The following is a 23,544-nucleotide window of genomic DNA, read 5'->3' on the forward strand; positions in this document are numbered from 1 at the left end:
CACTTTTTAAAATTATTTCATGCTATTTGCAGGGCATTTCCTTGTGTCTTTCCTCGAAGCTATCCCTCCACATCCTGTTCACAATTCTCTTTTCCCTCTGATCTGTTCGCTCATTTCTCAAAATGCCTTAGAATTGTGCAGCAAGAAAGGTTAGAAGTCTAAACTGCAACTTCTTCAGGATCAGTTTTTTTACTTGTCTGTGTTTCAAACTTTAAGTCCAAGATCAAGATCATAACAACATTATGTTAACTTATATTTTTACCTCCTTTCATCCAGAAAGGACTCAGTAGCTATATTTATATATGCACATATAGATGCCTATTTATTATTGTTTTTCAAGCACATTACAACATTGGTAGGTGCTTCACAAAGTAAATAAAAACCGGGCCCCAGCCCCAAAGAGCATACCATGTAAATTAAACATGACAGAATATGTGAGGATCGTAACTTAATTAAAAGGGGGCTGAAGTACACAGAAAGCACGTGCGGGACACTGCTAACATGGCACAGTATTCCTTTTTATTTGTTCAGTTTTTTTGTTGCCTTTCTTTCCCCTAGACATTTCTTGTAGATATGAGGGCTGAAGTGACTTTTTTGGAGGGAACTAAAGAAGATGAGGAAAGTTGCAATGAACAGGGCTGCAGAGGGCATTCCAAGCATTGGGAGCAGCACAAACAAAGAAAGTGAGATGATCTTAGGGAAGGAGATGAAAGAAGCACCAAGGCGAACATCAGTGGTGGAGTGGACAGCGTAGTGACATGTGCACAGCGTACTCTAGGAAGCCATTAAAAGAATACAAAAATTATATAAGATATAGTATACATATGTACTTATCCATACATACTCAGATATACATTTTATATATGTTCCCACAGATACATACACATATGCACATATTACAGGAACTATTTCATCCATCAGCACAGTAAAGCTACGTCTGGATGAAACATAGCAGCTGTTCAATACTTCACAGCAAAATTACAGACCAGTATACAACAGGAAGCAAAGAACATAATATCCAGCAGAAACTACATTGGGATTGAAAATGTCTACTCTGCAAATCATCAGGATTGTGTTTTTATATTTATAGCTTTCCTTTTAGAAGCAAAGACAAAGAACTACTAACACCTCCTACACACACACACACACACACACACGCAAAATGAAGCAAGCCAAGCCTACTAGAACCCGGGAGAGGTGAAGAGCAGAATTCATTTTGATATCTTCTATGGAAAATATTAAGTGAATCTAATTTACTGGATTTAGCAATTGATGATACTCAACCAATTCCCGTTATATATATATATATATATAACAGATTTAAGTTTCATCTGAAACAATGCAATTCCAGCCTCACAGTCCCCCCCGACACCATGCTGAGACATTTGCTCAGCACTGATTCAGTGGGAAGAGTGCTGACTATTGAACCACCAAAGCCACCACATTTGGGTCTTACTTGGAGTCAGTCATTCAGGTACATACTAAGCTGGACTCTCCTTAAGCTTATGAGGTCAGATCAGAAACTGGAGTAATATGGCAGCATATAAATAAAGGTTACTGTGAATGAATACTTCTGCTGAAAATAGCATATGACCTTAAAACATTTATGATGCAGTTTTATTGCAGTTATTTAAACACTTGTGTATTTTGGCACAGATGAGCATGATGCTTACAGAATAATATAGCATTATGCTAAATTTAAAACATTAACAAACAGGGAGTACAACACTAAATTTTTGTGGTAAAGAAATAATTATGAGCCTAGAAATAAGGATAGTTTAAAATTAGTTATTTTAATTATTTTAGATATGATAAAAACTTTTCTCCCTTACCCAAGACTAGGAACCTCCTCTTCATTTACCAGGTCAGAAAGAAGGAAATGATGCTTTGCTGTTAGAAACCGGTTTATCACTGATTCTCTAACCTGGAAACACAACCAATTGTATGTCTTACTCAAATTCACTGAAAATACGTGTGGTTCAATTTATTAAAAAGATTAATTATTTTTCTTAACGCCCCATCATAAACAAAAAGGGGCATGTTCAGGGATTCTTGACTCCCTTTCCATAGATACTTCCTCAGCACAAAATACTACCCCATTCTAGAGTAACTGACTCCTCTAGAAGCAGCCTTGGTAGTTGTCCCACACTAAAGAGCCTGGAACAAGAATCAGTACATCTGGTAAAGGGAAATGGAAAAAATAAGAGAGAAATTCTCTGAACACGCACTCTTTGTCTTTCCAGATTCAAGTGGAGAAGAGTCCACACTACAAACTCAACATAACTGGCACTAATTGACAATTTTTTTTGATACCTTAAAGAGTCAAAGTGAGGGTTAAAACACATTGATGAAACAGTGTGAAGAAGCTTGCACTCCTCCTATCTATACTATATCAATTCTGTGGCGAAATAGAGCACTTCAGATTCCAGGACTGTCAATGGGGTCCCTTTTCAAGCACTATATTTGCAAGAAAATATATAGTTTAGGGCTATTGATTAATCAGAGTAAACTCACGCGATTAACTAAAAATATTAATCGCAATTAAAAAAATTAATCACGATTAATCACAGTTTTAACTGCACTATTAAACAATAGAATACCAATTTATATTTATTAAATATATTTTTTTAAATATAAATATATTTTTAAATATATTGATTTCAATTACAACACAGAATATAAAGTGTACAGTGCTTAATTTATATTATTATTTTTTATTACAAATACTTGCACTGTAAAAATGATAAATAAAAGAAACAGTGTTTTTCAATTTACCTCATACAAGTACTGTGACATAATCTCTATCTTAAAATGCAATTTACAAATGTAGATTTTTTTGGTTACAAAACTGCATTCAAAAATAAAACTATATAAAACTTTAGCGCCTACAAGTCCACTCAGTCCTACTTTTCGTTCAGCCCATCGCTAAGACAAGCAAGTCTGTTTACATTTACGGGAGATAATGCTGTCCGCTTCTTATTTACAATGTCACCTGAAAGTAAGAACAGGTGTTCACATGGCACTTTTGTAGCCGGCACAGCAAGGTATTTACTTGCCAGATATGCTAAACATTCGTATGCCCCTTTATGCTTTGGCCACCATTCCAAAGGACCTGCTTCCATGCTGATGACGCTTGTTAAAAAAATAACGTGTTCATTGAATTTGTGACTGAACTACTTTGGGGAGAATTGTAGGTCTCTAGCTCTTTTTTACCCACATTCTGCCATATATTTCATATTACAGCAGTCTCAGATAATGACCCAGCACATCTTTTTTCAGCAAATCTGAAAAAGCGCAAAGAAGGTACCAATGTGAGATTTCTGAAGATAGCTACAGAGCTTAACCTAATGTTTAAGAATCTGAAGTGCCTTCCAAAATCTGAGAGGGACAAGGTGTGGAGCTTGCTTTCAGAAGTCTTAAATGAGCAACACTCCGATGTGGAAACTACAGAACCCGAACCACCAAAAAAGAAAATCAACCGTCAGTTGGTGGCATCTGATTCAGATTATGAAAATGAACATGTGTTGATCAAAATTGTTTTGGATCGTTATTGAGCAGAACCCGTTATCAGTATGGAAGCATGTCATCTGGAATGGTGGTTGAAGCATGAAGGAACGTATGAAACTTTAGGGCATCTAGCACATAAATATCTTGCAACGCCAGCTACAACAGTGCCATGCGAACATCTGGTCTCAATTTCAGATGCATTGTAAACAAGAAGCAGGCAGCATTATTATCTGCAAATGTAAACAAACTTGTTTGTCTGAGCGATTGGCTGAACAAGAAATAGGACTGAATGGACTTGTAGGCTCTAAAGTTTTACATTGTTTTATTTTTGAATTGAATGCAGCTATTTTTTTTTTTACATAATTCTACACCTGTAAGTTTAACTTTCGTGATAAAGAGATTGCACCATAGTACTTGTATTAGGTGAACTGAAAAATACTATTTCTTTGGTTTTTTACAGTGCAAAATTTGTAATAAAAATAAACATAAAGTGAGCACTGTACACTTTGTATTGTGTTGTAATTGAAATCAATATATTTGAAAATGTAGAAAACATCCAAAAATATTTAAATAAACGGTATTCTATTATTAACAGTGTGATTAATCGCGATTAATTTTTTTAATCGCTTGACAGCCCTAATGTAGTTTAAAACTCCTAATTCTTTCAATTTCCAGTGGAACAAACATTCCTGTGCTAACAGAGGGAAGCAGAAGAATGGAAGGTGTTTTCTTGGAGGGTGGAGAGAGAGAGAGAGGGAGAGAGAGAGAGAGAGACTAATTAGTATAAAGTGCAGCTTAAAAATTATATTAATAATTAACAATTTGAGGGAGTCTGCAATATTTTCTTACTATAATTTTACACCTAATCCCTTCCTGCGAACAGCCTTATATCTTTGTATTACAGTGACTGCTTTATAGTATTAATACAATACTAAATAGTTTCATCTAACAGGTCTCCCCATTTCTATTACTTTCAAAAGTTTTGAATTAAGCCATAAAAACTCTCTCTGGGCAGAAACTATAGCTATCCAAAGGACTCTGCTTTAGATCAATTTCTCAAATGTCATTTGTGATTACATCTGCAACTTTTGACATAAAAATGCAGTAAAAATGTGGTGCTTGGATTTTACTTGAAAAATTCAACACTGGTTCTCCACTTGTGAGGTAACTCCCCTCTCTTCATGTGTCAGTATATTTATGCCTGCATCTGTAATTTTCACTCCATGCATCTGAAGAAGTGTGCTCTTTACCCACGAAAGCTTATGCCCAAATAAAGCTGTTAGTCTTTAAGGTGCCACCGGACTACTTGTTTTTGTGGATACAGATTAACACAGCTATCTCCTGATACTTAAATAGAGTAGTAACAAACAAATAGTAAGAAAGATCAGTATTGACTCTTTTTGCATCTCTCACCTTCTGGAGATACTTGGCAACTAAAGCTCTGTGCGCATCTAGGTGATCCTTGCTGTCAATTACATCCCTCTCACGGAGCCTTTTCTCATAGTTCTAAGGGTAAATACAAAAATTAAGTTTGTGATTTGATGTTCCTTCTAGTGTATTAGGTCACATAAGGAAATGGTAATCATTTTATTAACATAAACATATAGGATCAAAGTAAACCAATTTAAATGTTAGATGTTAGGAGGTACTTTTTTAATGCAGTATGTAGCAATTCAGTTGCACATCCCAGTAATATAGACGGCAGTCATGTGGCTTTAACTACAACAAATAGCTTTCAAAATTTCCTTTTATCCTTTTCTTTATAAGGCCGAACTTTGATTTTTTGGCAGCTACAGTACGGAAGACCCTCTATCATCACACCGGTGATGCACTGGGCCTTCCTGGGAAGAAGGGCATGAGCCAAATGTATTCAAAGTTTTATTATGTATTACAGTCAATGGAGTTTCTGTAGAACCCACAGACTACAAGGAACCATACTGGTCGCAAATTTTTTTTTAGATTAATTATTCAGACTTTCTATTCTGTTTTTGAAAAATGAATAAACATAGCAAAAGGGAAAGAAAGAGAAATACACAAAATGGCATGAAGGCCTAATAAAACATTTGTGATGTATAGAATCAGGGAAATTTAGAAATGAAGGTTACTCACCTGCAAGATGCACTCTGCATAACACTCATGGGGATGTGGCGATGGTGTAGCTGACAGTGGATTATTTCATAGCAATGCCTATCAGAGCACTCTCCTGCCCCTCTTCTTCCTGCACTTTCCAAGGGCGAGGGCATAGAAGAGGGCTTGATACTCCAGCTGTCTCAGTTCCTTCCACAGCATCTTCAGGTCCGAAATTGTAATCAGGACTCTGAGGAAACTGGGAGGGGAATGAAAGTCCATCTCAGAGAATATTGGCTACATGTAAGTAACCTTCATTTCTTCTTCAGATGGCCTTTGCAATTCCCATTAATGGGATAGCTTGATAAACAGTGCTGTCATCTGAAGAGGGTGGGATATGGCATCCTAATTAACTCAACTGGGATGCTAGATATAGCGCATAATGTTTTGTAAATGCATAAACAGAGCTCCATTTAACAGCTCTGCAAATTTCTACAATGGGAATACACCTAAGGCATGCCAAGGGGGCCACTGTGAAAGATGTTATGAACACATGGAATATTCAAAGACCATTATATTGACTTTATGGTATACATATCACTAGGGGCTAACTCACAGTTGTATTCCTGGTTCCATGGGGAGTTACAGGGCTTTTTGCAGGAGCTAAAATAACTAGGGGGTAATTAATGCAAATCCCTAAGGCAGGTAAAAAGCCTGGGAAAGTTTTGCCCCCTGGGGGTAATTGCATATGCTGTTTGACCTGGTTTAAGAGGCCTGACAAACAGAACTATAAACGGTCTAAAGCAGTCAGTCAGATGTAGGGAGAATGGTCATTTTCACCTAGTCAAAGAACTGACATGAAACTGTGACCAAGAGATACAGACACTGTGGAAAGGGCTGGAAAAACTTTAATCCTACCAGTGTCCCCATGTGGAAGATGGGTAACTGCCTTGTAAGAGAAGATTACTCATCCTGTGCAATAACAGAGATTCTTTGAGATGGGTGTCCCTGTGAGTGCGCCACATTAGATGAATCTGCGTTCCTGCTCCTGCAATTGAAGAATTTCAGTAGCAGTGCCTGGTTGGTTGGCACATGCACTGTCCTGGTCTCAGGCCTCCTCTGGCGGTTACACAGCGCTGTGTGACCAAACCCTCCTCAGTTCCTTCTCTATCGCAGAGTCCCTAGCAGAAAACTCTGAAGTAGAGGGGACGAAGGAGGGTAGTGGCACACCCACAAGGACAACCATCTCGAATAACCTCAGTTACTGCACAGAGTAACCTTCTCTTCTTCTTCGAGGACGGTCACTGTGAGTGTTCCACTTTAGGTGACTGTAGAGCAGTCCCCCTCATCGGGAGGAAGGTGTTTCAGAATTGTATTTGTGGCACATGGTAAAACCGTCAGTCCAAGCAGAGCATCTGATGTCGAGTCCTGCTATATTGCATGGTGCTCTGAGAACAGGTGGGCTGACGCCCAGGTTGCAGCTTTGCAGATGTCCATGATGGGTACATTGTTGAGAAAGGCTGTTAATGTAGAAATCGATCTGGTAGAGTGTGTGAGGGTCCACAGTGATGGTTGTAGTTATTGCTGATGGTAGCAAAGGTCAATGCACCCAGAGATCCATTTCGAGTGCCTTTGCTTGGATATGGCGGCTCCTTTAGAACCTTCTGTGATAGAAATAACTTTAGTGACCTTCTGAAGGGTTTAGTCCTTTCAATGTAAAATGCTAGTGCCCTTCTGACGTCCAGCGTGCGAACATCGTTTCTCGTCTGTTCCCATGAGGTTTTGGGAAGAACGATGGGAGATGTATGGGCTGGTTATCAGCATGGAAGCATATGGGCTGGTTCAAGTGGAACAAGGAAGCTATTTTAGGTATAATAGAATAAATTTTGTGTATGTGGGAGTGCCATGAGAGCCTCAAGTTCTCCTACTCGTCACGTGGATGTGATAGCAATGAGAAAGGCCACCTTCATCGACAGATGGAGAAGTGAACACATCATCAAGCATTCAAACGGGGGCCTAGTAAGGCATCGTAGCACTAAATTAAGGTCCCATGGTGGAGTAGGGGCTTATATTTCAGGATAAAGGATACAAATACCTATGAGAAATCATTTAGTGGGAGGGTGGGCAAGACTGAGAACATATCAACTTTGTGATAGAAAGCTGTGATTGACGTGAGGTGTACTTTGATCACGCTCATTGGCAGATCCGATTTCTTAAATTCTAGTATATAATCTAATACCATTGGTAAAGAAGAGGTAGTTGCCATTGTTTGTCTATTGTGGCACCATATGTGGAATCTCTTCGATTTGTGCAGGTAAGTATATCATTTAGTAGACCTTCTGCAGTTTAACAGTATGGTCCTTACCTCCTCTGAACAGCTCATTTCATTGCCCTGAAACCATGGGGTAGCCATGCCTTTAGGTGGAGTATTTCCAGGTGCAGATGGTATAACTAGCCTGCATCCTGAGACAGGAGATGTGGAAGAAGAGGAAGAGGGCATGGTGGGCATACCGCCATCTTCAACAGGTAAGGGAACCATGTTTATCTGGGCCACATGAGTCTGAATTTCTCAGTCCATATCTTGTGTATAACCCTGGGTAAGAGAGGGGTTGGGGAAAAGGTATACAGTAAAGGTGCATCACATTTGAGGAGAAAAGCATTGCCTAGAGATTGGGGTCTGCTCTTGAGCAGAACTGTGGGCACTTGGTGCTCTGGGTTGTCATGAAGAGTGCTCTGGGTTGTCATGTGGGCACTTGGTGCTCTGGGTTGTCATGTCAGTCAGGAAACCCCAGTGTTTGAACATCCTCTGTAGTATCTTAGTGTTTATTTCCTACTCGTGGTCCTGAGGGAATTTTCTGTTCAATGCATCCGCAGTGGTGTTTTGGAATCCTGGTAGGCAGGATGCTGAGATATTGATGTTGTGGTGGATGCATCAGTTCCATAATCACATCATGTCTGTGCACAGAGATCAAGCAAAGTTGTCTATCAACACTTATGGTCTTGTTTCCTGATCATGGGCAAAAAGTTTGAGCATGCGTTGCACACTGCTCGTCGTTCTAGTAGGTTTATGTGCATTGTTGATTCTGAAGGGGACCACCTGCTCTAGACTGTGTGGTTTGCAAGTGCACTGCCCCCCCAACCTAGCAGAGAAGTATCATCGCTGGAGAAGTCTGGGAGAAGGGAACTTTTGCACAAAGGTTGTGTGGTTGAGTCCACCACAGTAGAGTTTTTTTTTTTTTTTTTTACTTTGACTGGCATCCTAAGGCACTTGTTTATACTGTGTCTGTGTGGAATATATACAATCCTGAGTGAACCTTGAATGCTGCGCATGTGTAGCCTGGAATGCTTCATGACAAATGTTGTTGCTGACATATGGTCTAACAGTTGGAGGAAGGCCGTGGAGGATGTCGGCGGGCTGGTTTGTGTTGTAGAGATGAGATTGACTAGTCTGACAAACCTGTGTGGTGGGAAAGAGGCTGTGGCCTCCAGTGAATTGAGGTAAGCCCCGATGAATTCTAGTCTCTATACAGGTGTGAGCGTTGATTTTTGCTCGTTTATCTATGGGCCCACCTGTGTAGAGAGAGCTATTGCCTTTTGGGTAGCTCCTATGGCCTCTTCTTGGGTGGAGATTTTGAGAAAGCAATCACCCAGATAGGGGAATACTATGACTCCTTTTCTGCAGAGGTGAGCCACCACTACCATAAGAATTTTTGAGAACATCTGTGGAGCCCTAGACAGGCAGAAAGGGAGTACTTTATATTCTAATGATTTTATCCCAGAACAAACTGGAGAAACTTCCTGGGTGAACGGTGCATCGTAATGTGAAATTATGCATCCTGGAGGTCGAGCACCAAGAACCAGTCCCTTTTTTCTAGTGCTGGGATTATCGTTGCGAGCGTGACCATCCTGGATCATTGAGTCTTGGTGAATTTGTTGAGTTTCCTTAGGTCAAGAATGGACCTCCATCCTCCATTTTTTTCTGGATTAAGAAATAATGGGAGCAGAAGCCCTTCCCTCTGTGTTGTGTTGGTACTGGCTTCTACGACACCCAGCTGCAGGAGATGGTTTACTTCCTGTTGTAGTAGGTGCACAAGAGAAGGGTCCTTGAAGAGGGACAGAGAGGGAGAGTGGGTGGGGAGGGTAGAGATAAATTGGATTGAATAGTCAGTCTCAATGATTTCTAGTACCCATTTCTCTGACGTGATGGCTTGTCGTGTTGGGTGGAATAGAGTCAGGTGGTCTCCAAAAGGATGGGAAGTTGCAGATGGTTCCAGCATTTGAAAATGCGGGATGCATCTTCGGTCCTCGACCAAGCCCTTAAAGCTGCTGTTGAGAGCGGGGTTGCTGAGATGTTGATGACTGAGAGGTAGTGGTTTCCATTTTGTAGGCCTCTATGTTTTTGTAGGTCATATTGCCTCTGTGGTTGTGTGTACGGCGCAGAACTTGTTCTTTGTGCCAAGCAGTATTTCCCCTGTTCTTTCTTTGTGTAGGCATATAGATGCCTAAGGATTGAAGAGTCACCCTGGAGTCTTTTAGTGTGTGGAGCAACTCATCTGTCTTAGCTGGGAACAACTTTGGTCCCTTGAATGGGAGATCCTCTGTAGTGGACTGTACCTCTTTGGGGAACCCAGAGAGGTGGAGCCAGGAAGCTCACCACTTGACTATGGCCATGGCGATGGACTGTGCCGCTGTGTCTGCTGAATCCAGTGAGGCTTGTAAGGCTGATCGACAGGGTGAATTTGATTTAAATCACTAGTCAGAAAGACTCGATTTACTCATGGATTTCAACATAAAAGTCCATTCTTGTTGGTTGTTATAACCTTAATACATATTCTTCACAACTCAGAGATAGATGTAGGTTTCATTTTTAGAAGGTAAACAGTATACATTTTAAAAGTGATTTATTTTGAAAACTTTTCAGATTAGTTTTACAGCTATATCAGAAAATGAATGATTGTTTCGTTATTTCATTTACCAAAGGCAACTGAAGCAGATAGTTCCCCTCCAAATGACTTCATAAAGATCTCCAATTCAACAGGTTAATCATTAATATTTGGAGGATTTTCTTGCCATGTGGTATTAGGAGGAGAACATCACCAGACAGTTAAATTATGTTATTTAACTAAAACAACAACGTTACATGTTCTGGATTTTTTTCTTCAACAACAAACGTATAATATTTTAACAAAACAAGCATATGAATTTTTGAATTTAGTTAAACATTATAGTTTTTTAAAATCAGGTTTGTTTTTGTTAAAATTGTTAACTAAAATAGTTAAAAGAAATTAAAAAAAAATTAAATTGACTAGGTCAGCCAGGTCAACACGAGAAACTTAAAATATTGGCTTCTGCAACTAACTCAAGTCGTTATTTTTCACCTCTATATATTATTTATTTATTTGTTTATTTTAAAACATTTTTGCTGCTAACAAGCATGTTATCTCTGGAGACACAAATCCACAGTTTGAGAACTGCAAAACTAAGCATATTCTAGACTGAGCACTGAGTCCCATTGGGTAGACAGAAAGATTAATTTAAATAATCTACTATACAGAAGCCCCTGGAACCCCATAAGATTGGGGATCCCTAATTCATGAACTATTGGAACTCATTTACAAAATATTGTCTCATACTATAGAATTAGAATTTATAATCCCTATTCCATGATGAGATATCTTTGAGCTATAATGTATATTAATTAAAACTATCTTTAGATAGGTTTTTTCCTCAAAAAGCATCAACAAATCAGATTTAAATTAAAAAAATCTGATTTTTTAAAAAATCATTGATTTTTATCCACCCTGCTGTTCGAGCTAGAAGATGGCCCTCCAAGACGACTGCTTTAAATTGCTATTTTTTGTCCACAGGGAGATAATCAATAAATTCAGACATCTATGAATAATTGGAGTGGTTGTATTTGGCCATTAGTACCTCATAATTGGTGATCCTTAACTGTAGGGTCACTGATGAGTAGGCCTTATGCCCGAAGAGGTCTAATCGTTTCCAGTCCCTATCATATGGAGTGGATCTGGAGTGATGTTCTCTGTCCCATTCATTCAAGGCACCTAACCACCAGAACATTTGGTGTGGGGTGGCTAAAACAAAAATTTCATTGCCTTGGGAGGCATGTAATATTTTTTTGTCTGCTCTTTTACAAGTGGATGGAATTGTAGCTGGGTTCTAGCAGATGGTTTTGGGTGGGTCCATAAGTGCCTCATGTATTGGGAGAGCAATCTTGGATGAAGTTGAGGTTTGTACAATGTCCAACAACTTGTGTCAAGATTCTGCAACTTCTTCTGGTGGTATTTCTAGTGAGTCTGCAATCCTCTTAAACACCTTTTGGAATGGTTTAAAATCATCACCCATCGTGGATGGTGGGAGCACGATGGTTTCATCCCAAGAAAAGGAGGAAAAATTGGTAGCTGGGGTGACCTCCTCATCAGAAGTCCCTTCCAGTCTTTTGGATGGCTCTTTTGGGAGTTCAGAGGATCTGAGTATTTAGGGCAACGGGGAATGTCTTGACCTCTCCCTGTGGGTACTGGGAAGCTTAGAATAGTGGTATATGCGTATACTTTGTCATCTTGGATGTGCTCTCACCACAGATAGACAATCTGTAAATATGTGAAGACCAGCAGAAAGGCAAAAGGAAAGGATCACGTACTGACAGTATCTTCCCCACAAGGAAGTGAAGGGATTTGTGATGTGAAGCAAAGTAGAAATATGCGCCATGCAAACTGAGATCACCTCACAATCTTTAATGTATTTATCCTCCCAGGACCCATGCTAGATAGGGCAGTGCTGTTATCCCCATCATATAGATGAGGGAACTGAAGCACAGACACTCTAAAGGCTGAGGCTTTTCTTTTATTACCCTTACCAATGGGGATGCTGGTATTTGCACAACCTTTGGATCTGAATCTATCTGCACAGCCAAGTGATTTATTTAGCATGTGCATAGTCCTCTAGCCAAGCAATGGCATCTTCAGTGGTGTGATGCAGTTCTTCTAGGCCACCTAGTCAGCAGGCATTCATCAACCATGTGCGTTATCGTCTATGTTGCACCGCAGTTGCACAAAGGGCTGTCACAAAGGCACCTACGATACTGGTTGGCTCCACATAGACCTTCCCGGTCCAGAACCTGTTCAACAGGGACCATTGTCCATGGGGCAGGTCAAAACCAGGTGGGAAAATTGTGGCATCAGCGACAAGGGACTGGAGCCAAGTGATGTACCTGGGCATCTACCATTATAGCACATGCTGATAGCACTGCGGAATCGGAACTGATATCTGGAACAGCTACTTTCAGTATATCAAGGACATGAGCCCTTCTCTAGAGATTTACCCAGTGCTGTGGCCTTAATTTTTGACGTCGATTCTGAGGGGGTTTTCAGAACCAAGCATGAGGGAACTGAAAGGGACCAAAAGCAGTGCTTGACTCTGCTAACAGGAGCTGTATCTCACACCTGTATCCAGAAGGAGAGATGACAGATTTGAAGATGTGCTCCTACTAGGACTGGTTGCAGATCATGAGACTGTCCTTCCCCCAACCAAGCCAGACACCTTGTATGCCAGTCTGAAGTGGGGAATACAGAAGGACAAGAAGCACACCTCTTAAATCCTGGCTTCTACCTCTTTAGATCCACCATAGGATCTGTAAGCCAGTACCGAGGTATGGGAACAAATAAAAGAAATAACATTTATAAATAAAATAAAGCTAAATTTTCTAATGCTAATGTTAACTAATTAAGAAATCTAACTAAGGCACAGTGTCTTTGAAGAGGTTGGGTCCAGGCTGGATCAGCCTGGAGAGGTTCCTGGTCCACCTGCTGACACATTTGGAAGGAACTGAGGTGGCTGGAGTGCAACAAACCCTTTTATAGCCTCATCATCAGAATGTCCAGTAAAAGTAAAAGGAGGGGCAGGGGAGCGCTCTAACAGGCACTGCTACGAAACATTCCACTGTCAGCTACACCACCAGTGCATCCCATGAGTGGGAAGGTACAGAGGCCACCTGAAGAACCTTAAACGACATCAGAGACCCAGGATCATGGAAGAAGGATGGTTTAAAAAAAAAATGAAAAAGAAAATACTATTGGCTTGATTGTTCCCCCCAATATTTGCTTCAATTCAGTAGCATTGTTTTCTTTAGACACTCTGAAAAGTTGGACAAAAGTTAATAAAGTCGTTGCCTCAATTAACTTTTGCACCTCTCTTGACTTTTCATGTTTTGAATTCTCCTTTAAAAGAGGATTCCAAATAGACTGGTGGATAGGGGAGATTGTTGAAGTGCAGTTCCACTTAAATCTTCTTCCTCCAGACTCCATTCCAGCAGCTATGTTTTTGGAAGGAGACAATCAAATTCTAGATTTAGGTAACATGATGTATATTTAAAGTGAAATACTTTTTTGACTTATACTCCATGTAATACTTTTGGAGTCAATGCAGTTGAAGTCAGGGTAGAATTTGGCCCTCAAAGTAATGAAGAACTGACTTTATCAAGCCAAATATTACTGAAGATAAAACTGATAAACATTTTATTAAAGACCATAATTTAATTAATTTCAGACAACTTCCTACCTCAAAAAGCTTTTCAGGTATTTCTCTTTCATGTAAAGGGACTTGCTTATAATTACGGAACTCTGCCACCTCTCTGTGTCTGAGTTGTAGGAGTCGGAATCTTTTTGATCTGTTAAGTTCCTCATCTGAAACAAAATTAAACTCTTGCTGCAATTGCTCCAGTCTGAAGAAACCAGGAACACAGGCATCTCCACTAGTGGCAATCTAAATAACAAAGGTAAATATTAAAAGTTCAATTCAGAGTGAAAAATGTCCATAAAATATTTTTTCAATGGGTTGACTAATTCTATTAGATACATTGCCAAGAGCCTCACTGTAATCAAAACCAGACTGAATATGCCAAAATATAACATATTTTAAAATAAGGTTTTTAATAATTCTTAGTTTTTAGTAAGAATATAGTGGAATTTAATTCATTTAATTCATTCACAATTTAAATGTAATATAAAATATTGTAATAACTGTTAGAGTTTCAGAGTAACAGCAGTGCAGAAGTAAGGGTAGCAGTACCGCAACCTCCCCTACAATAACCTGGCAACCTCCCCACAACTCCTTTTTGGGCCAGGACCCCTACAATTACAACACTGAAGTCAATATTCAAAAAGATCCCAAGTCCTACAACTCACTAAAATTACTCACATGGATAAAGTCATGCACATATGTATGTCTTTGCAGGACTGAAGCTTGAGATAGCTAAGAGCAGTTTGTGAATGCTTCATTCCCATTAATGAGCTGTTACTCACTTGAGCAGTGTGATCTCCTCCAGTGGGACTACTTGTGTAAACAACTGCTCCCCAGGGGAGAAGGGGTTCACAATTTGGTCCGACATACATACTTATTTAATTTAAAAATATGGTCGGATTCCCTTTTCCATTTACACCACTGAACTCCACTGAAAATCAATGGGTTATATCAATGCAAAACTAGCTTAACATTTCAAAATCAAGTGCCCAATATTAAATTAATGTTTGTATTATTTATTAAAAATACCATGTTTCATTTTCTCCATTCCTGTGAATGGTTCTGTTTTATCTTTCAATCAGAGCTGCCAGTCCAATGATACTTCCAGGAAGAAGGCCAGACTGGTCATATAGTGAGACACAGAAAATGCAGCTCAGCATCTGAATGCATTTCAAAATTGTGATGAGGTAGATTCTTTTTTTTTTTCCTCTAAATAATTAATGTTACTATTAGCTCCATCAAAATTTTTAAAAAGGTAACTTGTGTCAACTTTAAACACCTAATTTTCAAAGTCACACAACTGTATGTACATTATTGTGCCTGACTTTTGAAAATCAGTGTCTTAAAATCATCTCAAATTACGTCCTCAGATTTTCAAGATTTTGATTTACTGTTTGATGATTTAAAGATAAATCTCTTGAACCAAACTAATGATCTGTTCTGGAAAAACAACCTGCCTGGAAAATTTTACTGAATAAAAGAAAATTAATTTTCATGCACAGGGAAACTCAACTAACTCAGAATCTCCACAAAGCAGACAGTGTGTAAACCCTGTACCATAACTTGATGGTGTTGATGAGCCCTCTTACGAAGATGGGGTATAAAAACTAACCACGCATTCACTTTAAAAGTTTGATTGTCCTCTCATCTCTTCATTCAGATTATATAGAACCAGCCAGACTGGCTTGAATTCTACACATTTTATGCTTACCCTCCTTTCTGGCAGCGACCAGGGGCTCTAGATATACATTTATGCTTCCTAATGTGATGGCATCTCAAATCTGTAACATTTGACTTGTTTACAAACAAACAAAAAATCAATTGGGAGATTATTTTCTAAATGAAAGAGAAAGGTGAAGTGTACCGTCGACTGTTACTACTCATAGCTAAACAATCCAAAAACAAAGACCAAGAGGGGAAACTAAAACAGATCTAAAAAGAGCCAAAAAAGTGTACTTTCACCCTGGTTTCAATTATGAACCTGATGAGCTCATACCTCTAAACAAACACAATAGTATGTTGTTATGATCACTTAAAATCCAATTCTATTTTTTTAAGTGAATGGCAAAATTCCTATCGACTTCAATGGGAGTAAGACAGGGCTCTCAGTGAGTAACAGTAGGGAGAAATTAGTATTGGGGAAGTTAAATTTAGGTTTTGTAATGACCCAACCACTCCCAGTCTCTTGCAAACTGGATACCGTCAGATTAGGCCTGAATAGAGACTAGGAGTGGTTGGGTCATTACAAATCCTAAATTTAACTTCCCCAGTATTAATTTCTCCCCACTGTTACTCACACCTTCTTGTCAACTGTCTGTAATGGGCCACTCTCTCACCACTTCAGAAGTTATTTTTCCTCCCTTGGTATCCTGCTGTTAATTGATTTACCTCATTAGACTGACCTCACACTTGGTAAAGCAACCCCCCCATCCTTTCATGTATTTATACCTGCTCCTGTATTTTCACTCCATGCATCCGATGAAGTGGGTTCTAGCCCACGAAAGCTTATGCCCAAATAAATTTGTTAATCTCTAAGGTGCCACAAGGACTTCTTGTTTTTGCTGATACAGACTCTACCACTCTGAAACCAACTACATGTAGAATTCAACTGTTACTTTTTGTGTTTAAAGCAGGATTATTTTCTTCACATCCTTTAAGACTCATAACATTTTTTGCAAATCCCAGATTTCAACAAAATGGTTTCATTAAAGCCTTCTTACCATTATCAGCTGCATCAGATCTGCATTTTTTGGGTCATTTGGATCCAGCTTTGTTTCTGCTGCCCACTTGGCTAGTTTCTTCATGTCAGTTAAGCCTGATGTCCCAATAGATGCAATCGCATCAATATTTTTTAAAGCACTGAAATGATAGTTGATACCAAAGGATTCAGATTTTAAAAACAGATGTATTTTTTTGGTCAGTGCAATATAATAAACATAAAGAATAATTTTTTGAAAAAAATATTTGGACTGCAAATTCCACCACTTGGAAATATGAAATTTGATCATAGACTCGCAATAAGAAAGCAAGCAAGCTTTTGGCATTTTTCTCTTCATGACTTGCAGTGTTTTTTGCTACAAATATTTATGATCTATAAAAGGACAGAATGTTTTCTTTTGTGAAAAGGACAGTACAATTAAATTACCATGACAATACCGTGAAGGCTTTTTGTTATGGAATTAATCAAGCTTTTGAATTTTCAGAATGGTGGTTTATGAAAGTGTTTGGAATTAAATATATTTTATCTTTTGGAACGATAGATCCTCTGTGCAACAAAAGACAAACAGAGGTAACTTCCATCAGCACTAAAGAAGTTGTATGTATGTATGTATGTATGTTCAGGTGGTTCCTATAAAACAGCAGCAAGAAGCTGCAATGAGAGAGAAGCTGCAATAAAGGGAGGTTGTGAGAGTTGTTGGGACTCCCAGAGGCAGGAGGCTTGGCAGTAAGCTGAGGAAGAGAAACCCTTGAGGACAGAGCGCAAGACTAGCAAGGCAAGCATTATGTTTTTGTTTTCGGTTTTGGTTTATGTACTGGGAAAACGGAAAAGGAATAAAAGCCTGGCCAGAAGGACCTAGAGACCAAACCCTGACCAGAAGGCCTGTGAGACTGCTTGTCTGGTGGCAACACAATGGGACAGCCCTGAGGAGGGGAGAAATTGTTAGCAGGGTACAGCAGACAAACCCCTGGCCACAAGAGGGTGCATAGGAGGCTACTGGCCCTACTACACTCAGCATCACTGGGAAAAACAGACTCCGATATCCTTTAAGCATCCACTTCAGACAAAAATATCCACAACATTCCAGGCTATACAATTCTAGAAAACCATAAGATATTCTGGCTCCAATTTAAGCTAATATTTTCAGGAGCAAAATGATGACAGCACAAATTTAAGGGAACTCCTCCCCCACACCACAATTGGCCCTCTTTTTGAAAGTCTCCGCAGAGGTCAAGCCAAAAATATCCTCTCACTCCTAGATGTGAACTCTCCAGATCAGGTTTCAAGCACATGAGGGAAGGGAGGAGTATGGGAAGCTTGCACTGCTAGTTCCATGCACTGCTAGTTCCATGGTACTGGTAGGCATGGACCTTACCTGTTCTATGGGCAAACAAAGGACTTCAGCCAATGCAGCACTGTTCATGAGCATTGCATTCATTCATATTTTAAAAAACTCTGCTGCACAATTGTACAGAAGTAACAGAGATCATATAAATGAGCTGCTGCTCCATGCTGCTAATGATCTTTCAACCTCCCACCATACAGTAAGTATGAGCTAATCAATCTAGAATAACTTTCTTTCTTGCAGTTTGGGTCAAAGAGAGTACTGGATGGATTACCATTGGAAAGAACTATTTCCCACGTTAAGACGACAGGGAAAACTTACAGCATGCTCACCTCATACCAGTCACCTAATATAACTTCCAAGAGCTGATGGTAGAGTCAGAGGGCCATGTTTATCCATGGTGTAATGCCTTTCAGTTCATTGGAATTACACAGAAGTGATCAAAGTTGCCACCACTGGGAAGGGGCAATCCACTATGCCTAGTTTGCAGCCTCAGGATAGGGGAGATTTTCCTATACAGACCAGGTATTAATTTCTGTAGCTTACCAGGCTTCCAGGGCTCACATGGACCAGTAGTTGGGAAGTAAATTTAGTATGAATTGAGGCCAGGTTTATTTTTAACCAATTAAAAAAGAGCAACAGAGACAATACACCTGTGCTACCCTCTTTATCACTCCTGTAGTTTAGTTTCTCTCAACCCATGGTAAGAATGACATTTAAAGTAGACACACTGTATGCATAATATATTTTGTATAAGTCTTGCTTGCGGGTTGTATTTCTTGGAGATGATTACCAATAATGTTCTCTTCACACTCTAACACAAGAAACAAGAAGAAAAAACTGCACTGACCCTAGTTTGCTATCTGGCCATTATAATAATGAAGGCATCAGCTGCCACTTCTTTCAGCATTTTATGCTGTCTAGCAAAAAAATGTTAAAAGATTAAAATGTTAATTAAAATATTTACCTAAAATATTATCTCTATATCCTTTGCATTGGGATAAACTACATAAGAGAAAAAAGTTTCTGTATTTTAAAAAGCCATATGACAGTAATAGCTTGATTATTAAAAGTCACCTCTTTTCTAAATACTTTTAAATACCATAGTATATTAAATTTTTCAACACATCACTGCAGCATATTACCTTGGAATCCCTGTTTTCTGCTGGGATACTAGAGGAATTAAGGGTACTCCATTTTCTCCAACTGCCCAGGAAACACTATTGGACACTTTGCCAGAGGTCATTATAGTAATCTTATTACTACCATCAGCTTCAAATGAAAATGGCACACCTACATCCAGGAGAAAAACAAAAAGCATATACAATGATCTTTCCTGTACGTTTCAAAATTGCAGTATCCTATTGTGATTTATGAAACACTAATTCAGAATCTGTGAAAAGAATGTGATTAACACCAAATAGCACCAACACCTAGTCTTGGAAGAATTTGTTTTCCGAACTGCACACTGAACCACTACTAGAAGGCTCTCACTTTTCCAAAAGGTGATTTTATTCCTGAATGGTAATCAAAAGACATATGGTTGAAAAGTCAGCCCTCAGGGAACCATGATGTACAGCCGTATGCATATCCAGCATGAATCATAGAATATCAGGGTTGGAAGGGACCTCAGGAGGTCATCTAGTCCAACCCCCTGCTCAAAAGCAGGACCCATACCCAATTAAATCATCCCAGCCAGGGCTTTGTCAAGCCTGACCTTAAAAACTTCTAAGGAAGGAGATTCCACCACCTCCCTAGGCAACGCATTCCAGTGTTTCACCACCCTCCTAGTGAAAAAGTTTTTCCTAATATCCAACCTAAACCTCCCCCACTGCAACTTGAGACCATTACTCCTTGTCCTGTCCTCTTCCACCACTGAGAATAGTCTAGAACCATCCTCTCTGGAACTACCTCTCAGGTAGTTGAAAGCAGCTATCAAATCCCCCCTCATTCTTCTCTTCTGCAGACTAAACAATCCCAGTTCCCTCAGCCTCTCCTCATAACTCATGTGTTCCAGAACCCTAATCATTTTTGTTGCCCTTCGCTGGACTCTCTCCAATTTATCCACATCCTTCTTGTAGTGTGGGGCCCAAAACTGGACACAGTACTCCAGATGAGGCCTCACCAGTGTTGAATAGAGGGGGACGATCACGTCCCTCGATCTGCTCGCTATGCCCCTACTTATACATCCCAAAATGCCATTGGCCTTCTTGGCAACAAGGGCACACTGCTGGCTCATATCCAGCTTCTCATCCACTGTCACCCCTAGGTCCTTTTCCGCAGAACTGCTGCCTAGCCATTCGGTCCCTAGTCTGTAGCTGTGCATTGGGTTCTTCCATCCTAAGTGCAGGACCCTGCACTTATCCTTATTGAACCTCATCAGATTTCTTTTGCATGCTCAGTGGCCTTCAACCCACTCACTCTCTTCTGCTCAGCGCCCACATCTTTCACCTTGCCTTCCACCACTGACTTCACTCCTGTGTAGGCTGCTCCTGCTCTGTTGCCCTACCCTAGTCTCTATTGCAAAATACTGAAATGTATGAGTCACTCACTTCATAATACGACACTCAATATTATTTTTATTTTTACCTTAATTGCCCCTTTTTTCTACTCCTCTCTTTAGTTTATCTTCATGTGCTACATTTATCTAATTTAAGATTGGAAACTCCTTGGGATATGGTTAAAGCAATTTGTTAATCTCTAAAGAATCTGTAAAACACCGTGCAATGTTATAGTACTATATAAATGTTTATTACTAAAATAAAAAATAATAAAATGGTGGAGTCTGGAGTGCAGGAACTTTGGGACCCAACTGAGAAAGAAGTTATTGGGATTTAATGTTGTTGGAAGTCAAGAAAAGGGATAAAGCATTTTTAAAGTGTGCAAGCAAACCAGTTAGGAAGAGTAAAAACTAGTACTCAAGAATATATTTTACAGGGCCAGGTTCTCAGCTGCTGTAAATCAATGTTGTCAGTGGAGCGATGCTGATTTTATACTAGCTCATACTGTCCCACTACATATATTTCTTACAGTCAAAACTTTAGAGATGATTCTATTTTTAAATAGTGAAAAGTAACAATTAGAACTCCTTTTAAAATCACATAAGTTTTTATTACATAAAAACTAAAAGTATTTCACAAAGTAGGACAAAGAAAAATCCCATCACAAATTTAGCTAATAATATGAACTGGGACCGTTTTATATAACTCAGTCTCAGAGGTTCTAAATGCTCTTGATTGAATTATACTTTATGCCTGAGACTAGCAGAACTTTCTTAACATACAGAAATATATTTTATTTACTTGGGTAAAACTATGTCAAAGTAATATGTTGGGCTCAATCTGAGAGTAAAACATTCTAATCCAAGCACCACTGAGAGTAAGCAAGAATCCATACCACTCCCAACTCCTTCGTGGTCCAACATCACACGCTGGTCGCTGCTAAACTCTATTTCTTCTGTACGAGCATTATCAGTGTGAACTGTAGTCTCAGGGACAGGTATAAACATTTCTGCTAACAAGTTAGTGCTGCTGAGTCCCATTGTTTCATATATCTGAAATAAGCAATGACATAAGTAGTGAAATGCTACACTCAATTCTGGGTGCCTCATTACTACAAGATAAGAGTAAGTTGGAGGGTGTTCAGAAAAAAGCAGTTAACATGATTAAGATGTGGAGGAATATTAGACTGATAAGTAACAATTTAAAGATTTACATATGTACAGTGTTTAAAGCAATGACTAAGTAGTGGACAAGATAATTTTCTAAGGGAATACCCAGGAGGAATCCTTGCTGACTCATAAAAATCCCTTTTGTCAACTTTGGCTGCTGAGTGTCCCCTCTACATCTCATGTGCCTCATGGCATTTAGGGCAACATCTAGCCTTTAATGAAAATCCCTTACTACCTTCCTACACAATATGCAACTACTGACCAATTTGGTGGTGGCAGAGACACCCCACACCAGGGAAGCTACTGGAGGGACTATGTCTCATAAGATACAACCTTTACTGAGCTACCAGCAAACAAGAGCATGTACACTATATCAGCCCTTAGATCAGTGCAGCCTATTTTCCTCTGTGTGCCTGGCCAGCTCCACAGGACCATGTGCCATGGCCCTGTCTCCCCTCCTGGTCCCCTTCGGGGTGGTTTGCAGTAAAAGAGGTACTAGGAGGGTCAGTTTCAGCATTACACTGAGAGGAGGGATTGCAGCTACACCTTGCCCCTGTGCAAGAGGGTGGGTGGCACAAGTGGGCATGGAAGAAAGGAGGCTAGTGTGTACCTTTAACTGTACCATGAAAAGACAGCCTGGATGATAAATGTTGCATTAGGCACCCCTTAGACATAGCACTGTAACAATGTGTTATTTTAAAAGTGTGCTATTGTCTGCTTCATTACATTATTGAATTATCCTTTTCCGAGCGAATGAAGCAGTTTTCAGAATTCAGAGAGTGCACCCTTCCCTTTAACTCAAGTTAACAACTTGATCAAGAGACTAAATGTTTTCAAATGGTCCAGTAGTTTTATTCTGTGGACACAAGTTTTCCGAGTAGAACAGATGACCATCATATTCGTTTTACCTGTGCCGTAAACCACAGCTTCTCTAACAGTAAGAAAGGTGCTTCACTTACCGACAGAACCATATAATTTAATCATATATTGATTTCCCTTTTGAAACCCGGAATAGAGCCAGAACCTATTAATTTAAGTGTATTTTTTTAAAGATGTTTTAATTTCTTCTCTGAATCTCAGTCCACACTGTCCAGACCAAGAGATAAGGGACAAATCTTGGCCCTCTCCCCTCCCAACACATGCCCAGGCTAAAAATGCGATTTGCCAAGTTAGATCTTTGTCACTTAGAGCTGAGGTAGGGAAACAATTCAGGCCCTGGAGGACCTACACTTTACAACCTTCTAGCTGTTATTAAAAAATAGAGCGTAAAAGCAAGTAATTAAAATGGTCTTTTTAACATCTGTTACATAGTGCAGTCCTTGCAAAAGAATTATGTACCTGAAGTTTCAAACTCTCTGGCCAATTGAATATTTTCAAATTAAAAATTTGTCCAAAGTGAACTCTAAAGTCTGAGCTTATTTGTCGGGTGACGGTCCTCGACACTTCTTTAGTGTTGAAAAGGACTTTTAAAAATACTGAACGTTTCTTTACATCTTCTCGTCTTAAAACTTCTGCCCTGTGAACATAAATTGTAGGAAGAGAGATTTTGTGCAAAATATCTTTGCTCTTTGGGGTATTTTATATGAGTCGGATTACTGAAAAGAAAGGAAGAGAAAAAACCAAAAATATGCCAATTAATCACTCTATAGAAACATCACTACACAGGAAAATGACTTGGGAATTCCAGTTACTTTGATT

The 23,544-nt window shown here is 39.4% G+C and overlaps 1 protein-coding gene across 6 annotated transcripts in view; it reads right to left on the reverse strand.

The window, feature by feature from the left end:
- Positions 1-23,544, reverse strand: part of CC2D2A (coiled-coil and C2 domain containing 2A) — a 132,399-nt gene that overhangs the window by 53,382 nt on the left and 55,473 nt on the right. For 5 of the 6 annotated variants that reach the window (XM_073342472.1, XM_073342474.1, XM_073342471.1 and 2 more), the window contains exons 17-23: positions 23,185-23,362; positions 21,573-21,729; positions 19,322-19,469; positions 16,833-16,971; positions 14,152-14,355; positions 4,921-5,013; positions 1,833-1,924 (exon numbers count right to left, since the gene is read on the reverse strand). In XM_073342472.1, the coding sequence (XP_073198573.1) occupies positions 1,833-1,924; positions 4,921-5,013; positions 14,152-14,355; positions 16,833-16,971; positions 19,322-19,469; positions 21,573-21,729; positions 23,185-23,362 (1,011 nt within the window). The remainder of the gene's footprint in view (positions 1-1,832; positions 1,925-4,920; positions 5,014-14,151; positions 14,356-16,832; positions 16,972-19,321; positions 19,470-21,572; positions 21,730-23,184; positions 23,363-23,544) is intronic. The other variant, XM_073342476.1, reaches the window with a different exon arrangement.

The sequence above is a fragment of the Lepidochelys kempii genome, chromosome 4, assembly GCF_965140265.1.
Source record: "Lepidochelys kempii isolate rLepKem1 chromosome 4, rLepKem1.hap2, whole genome shotgun sequence".
NCBI lineage: Eukaryota > Metazoa > Chordata > Testudines > Cheloniidae > Lepidochelys > Lepidochelys kempii.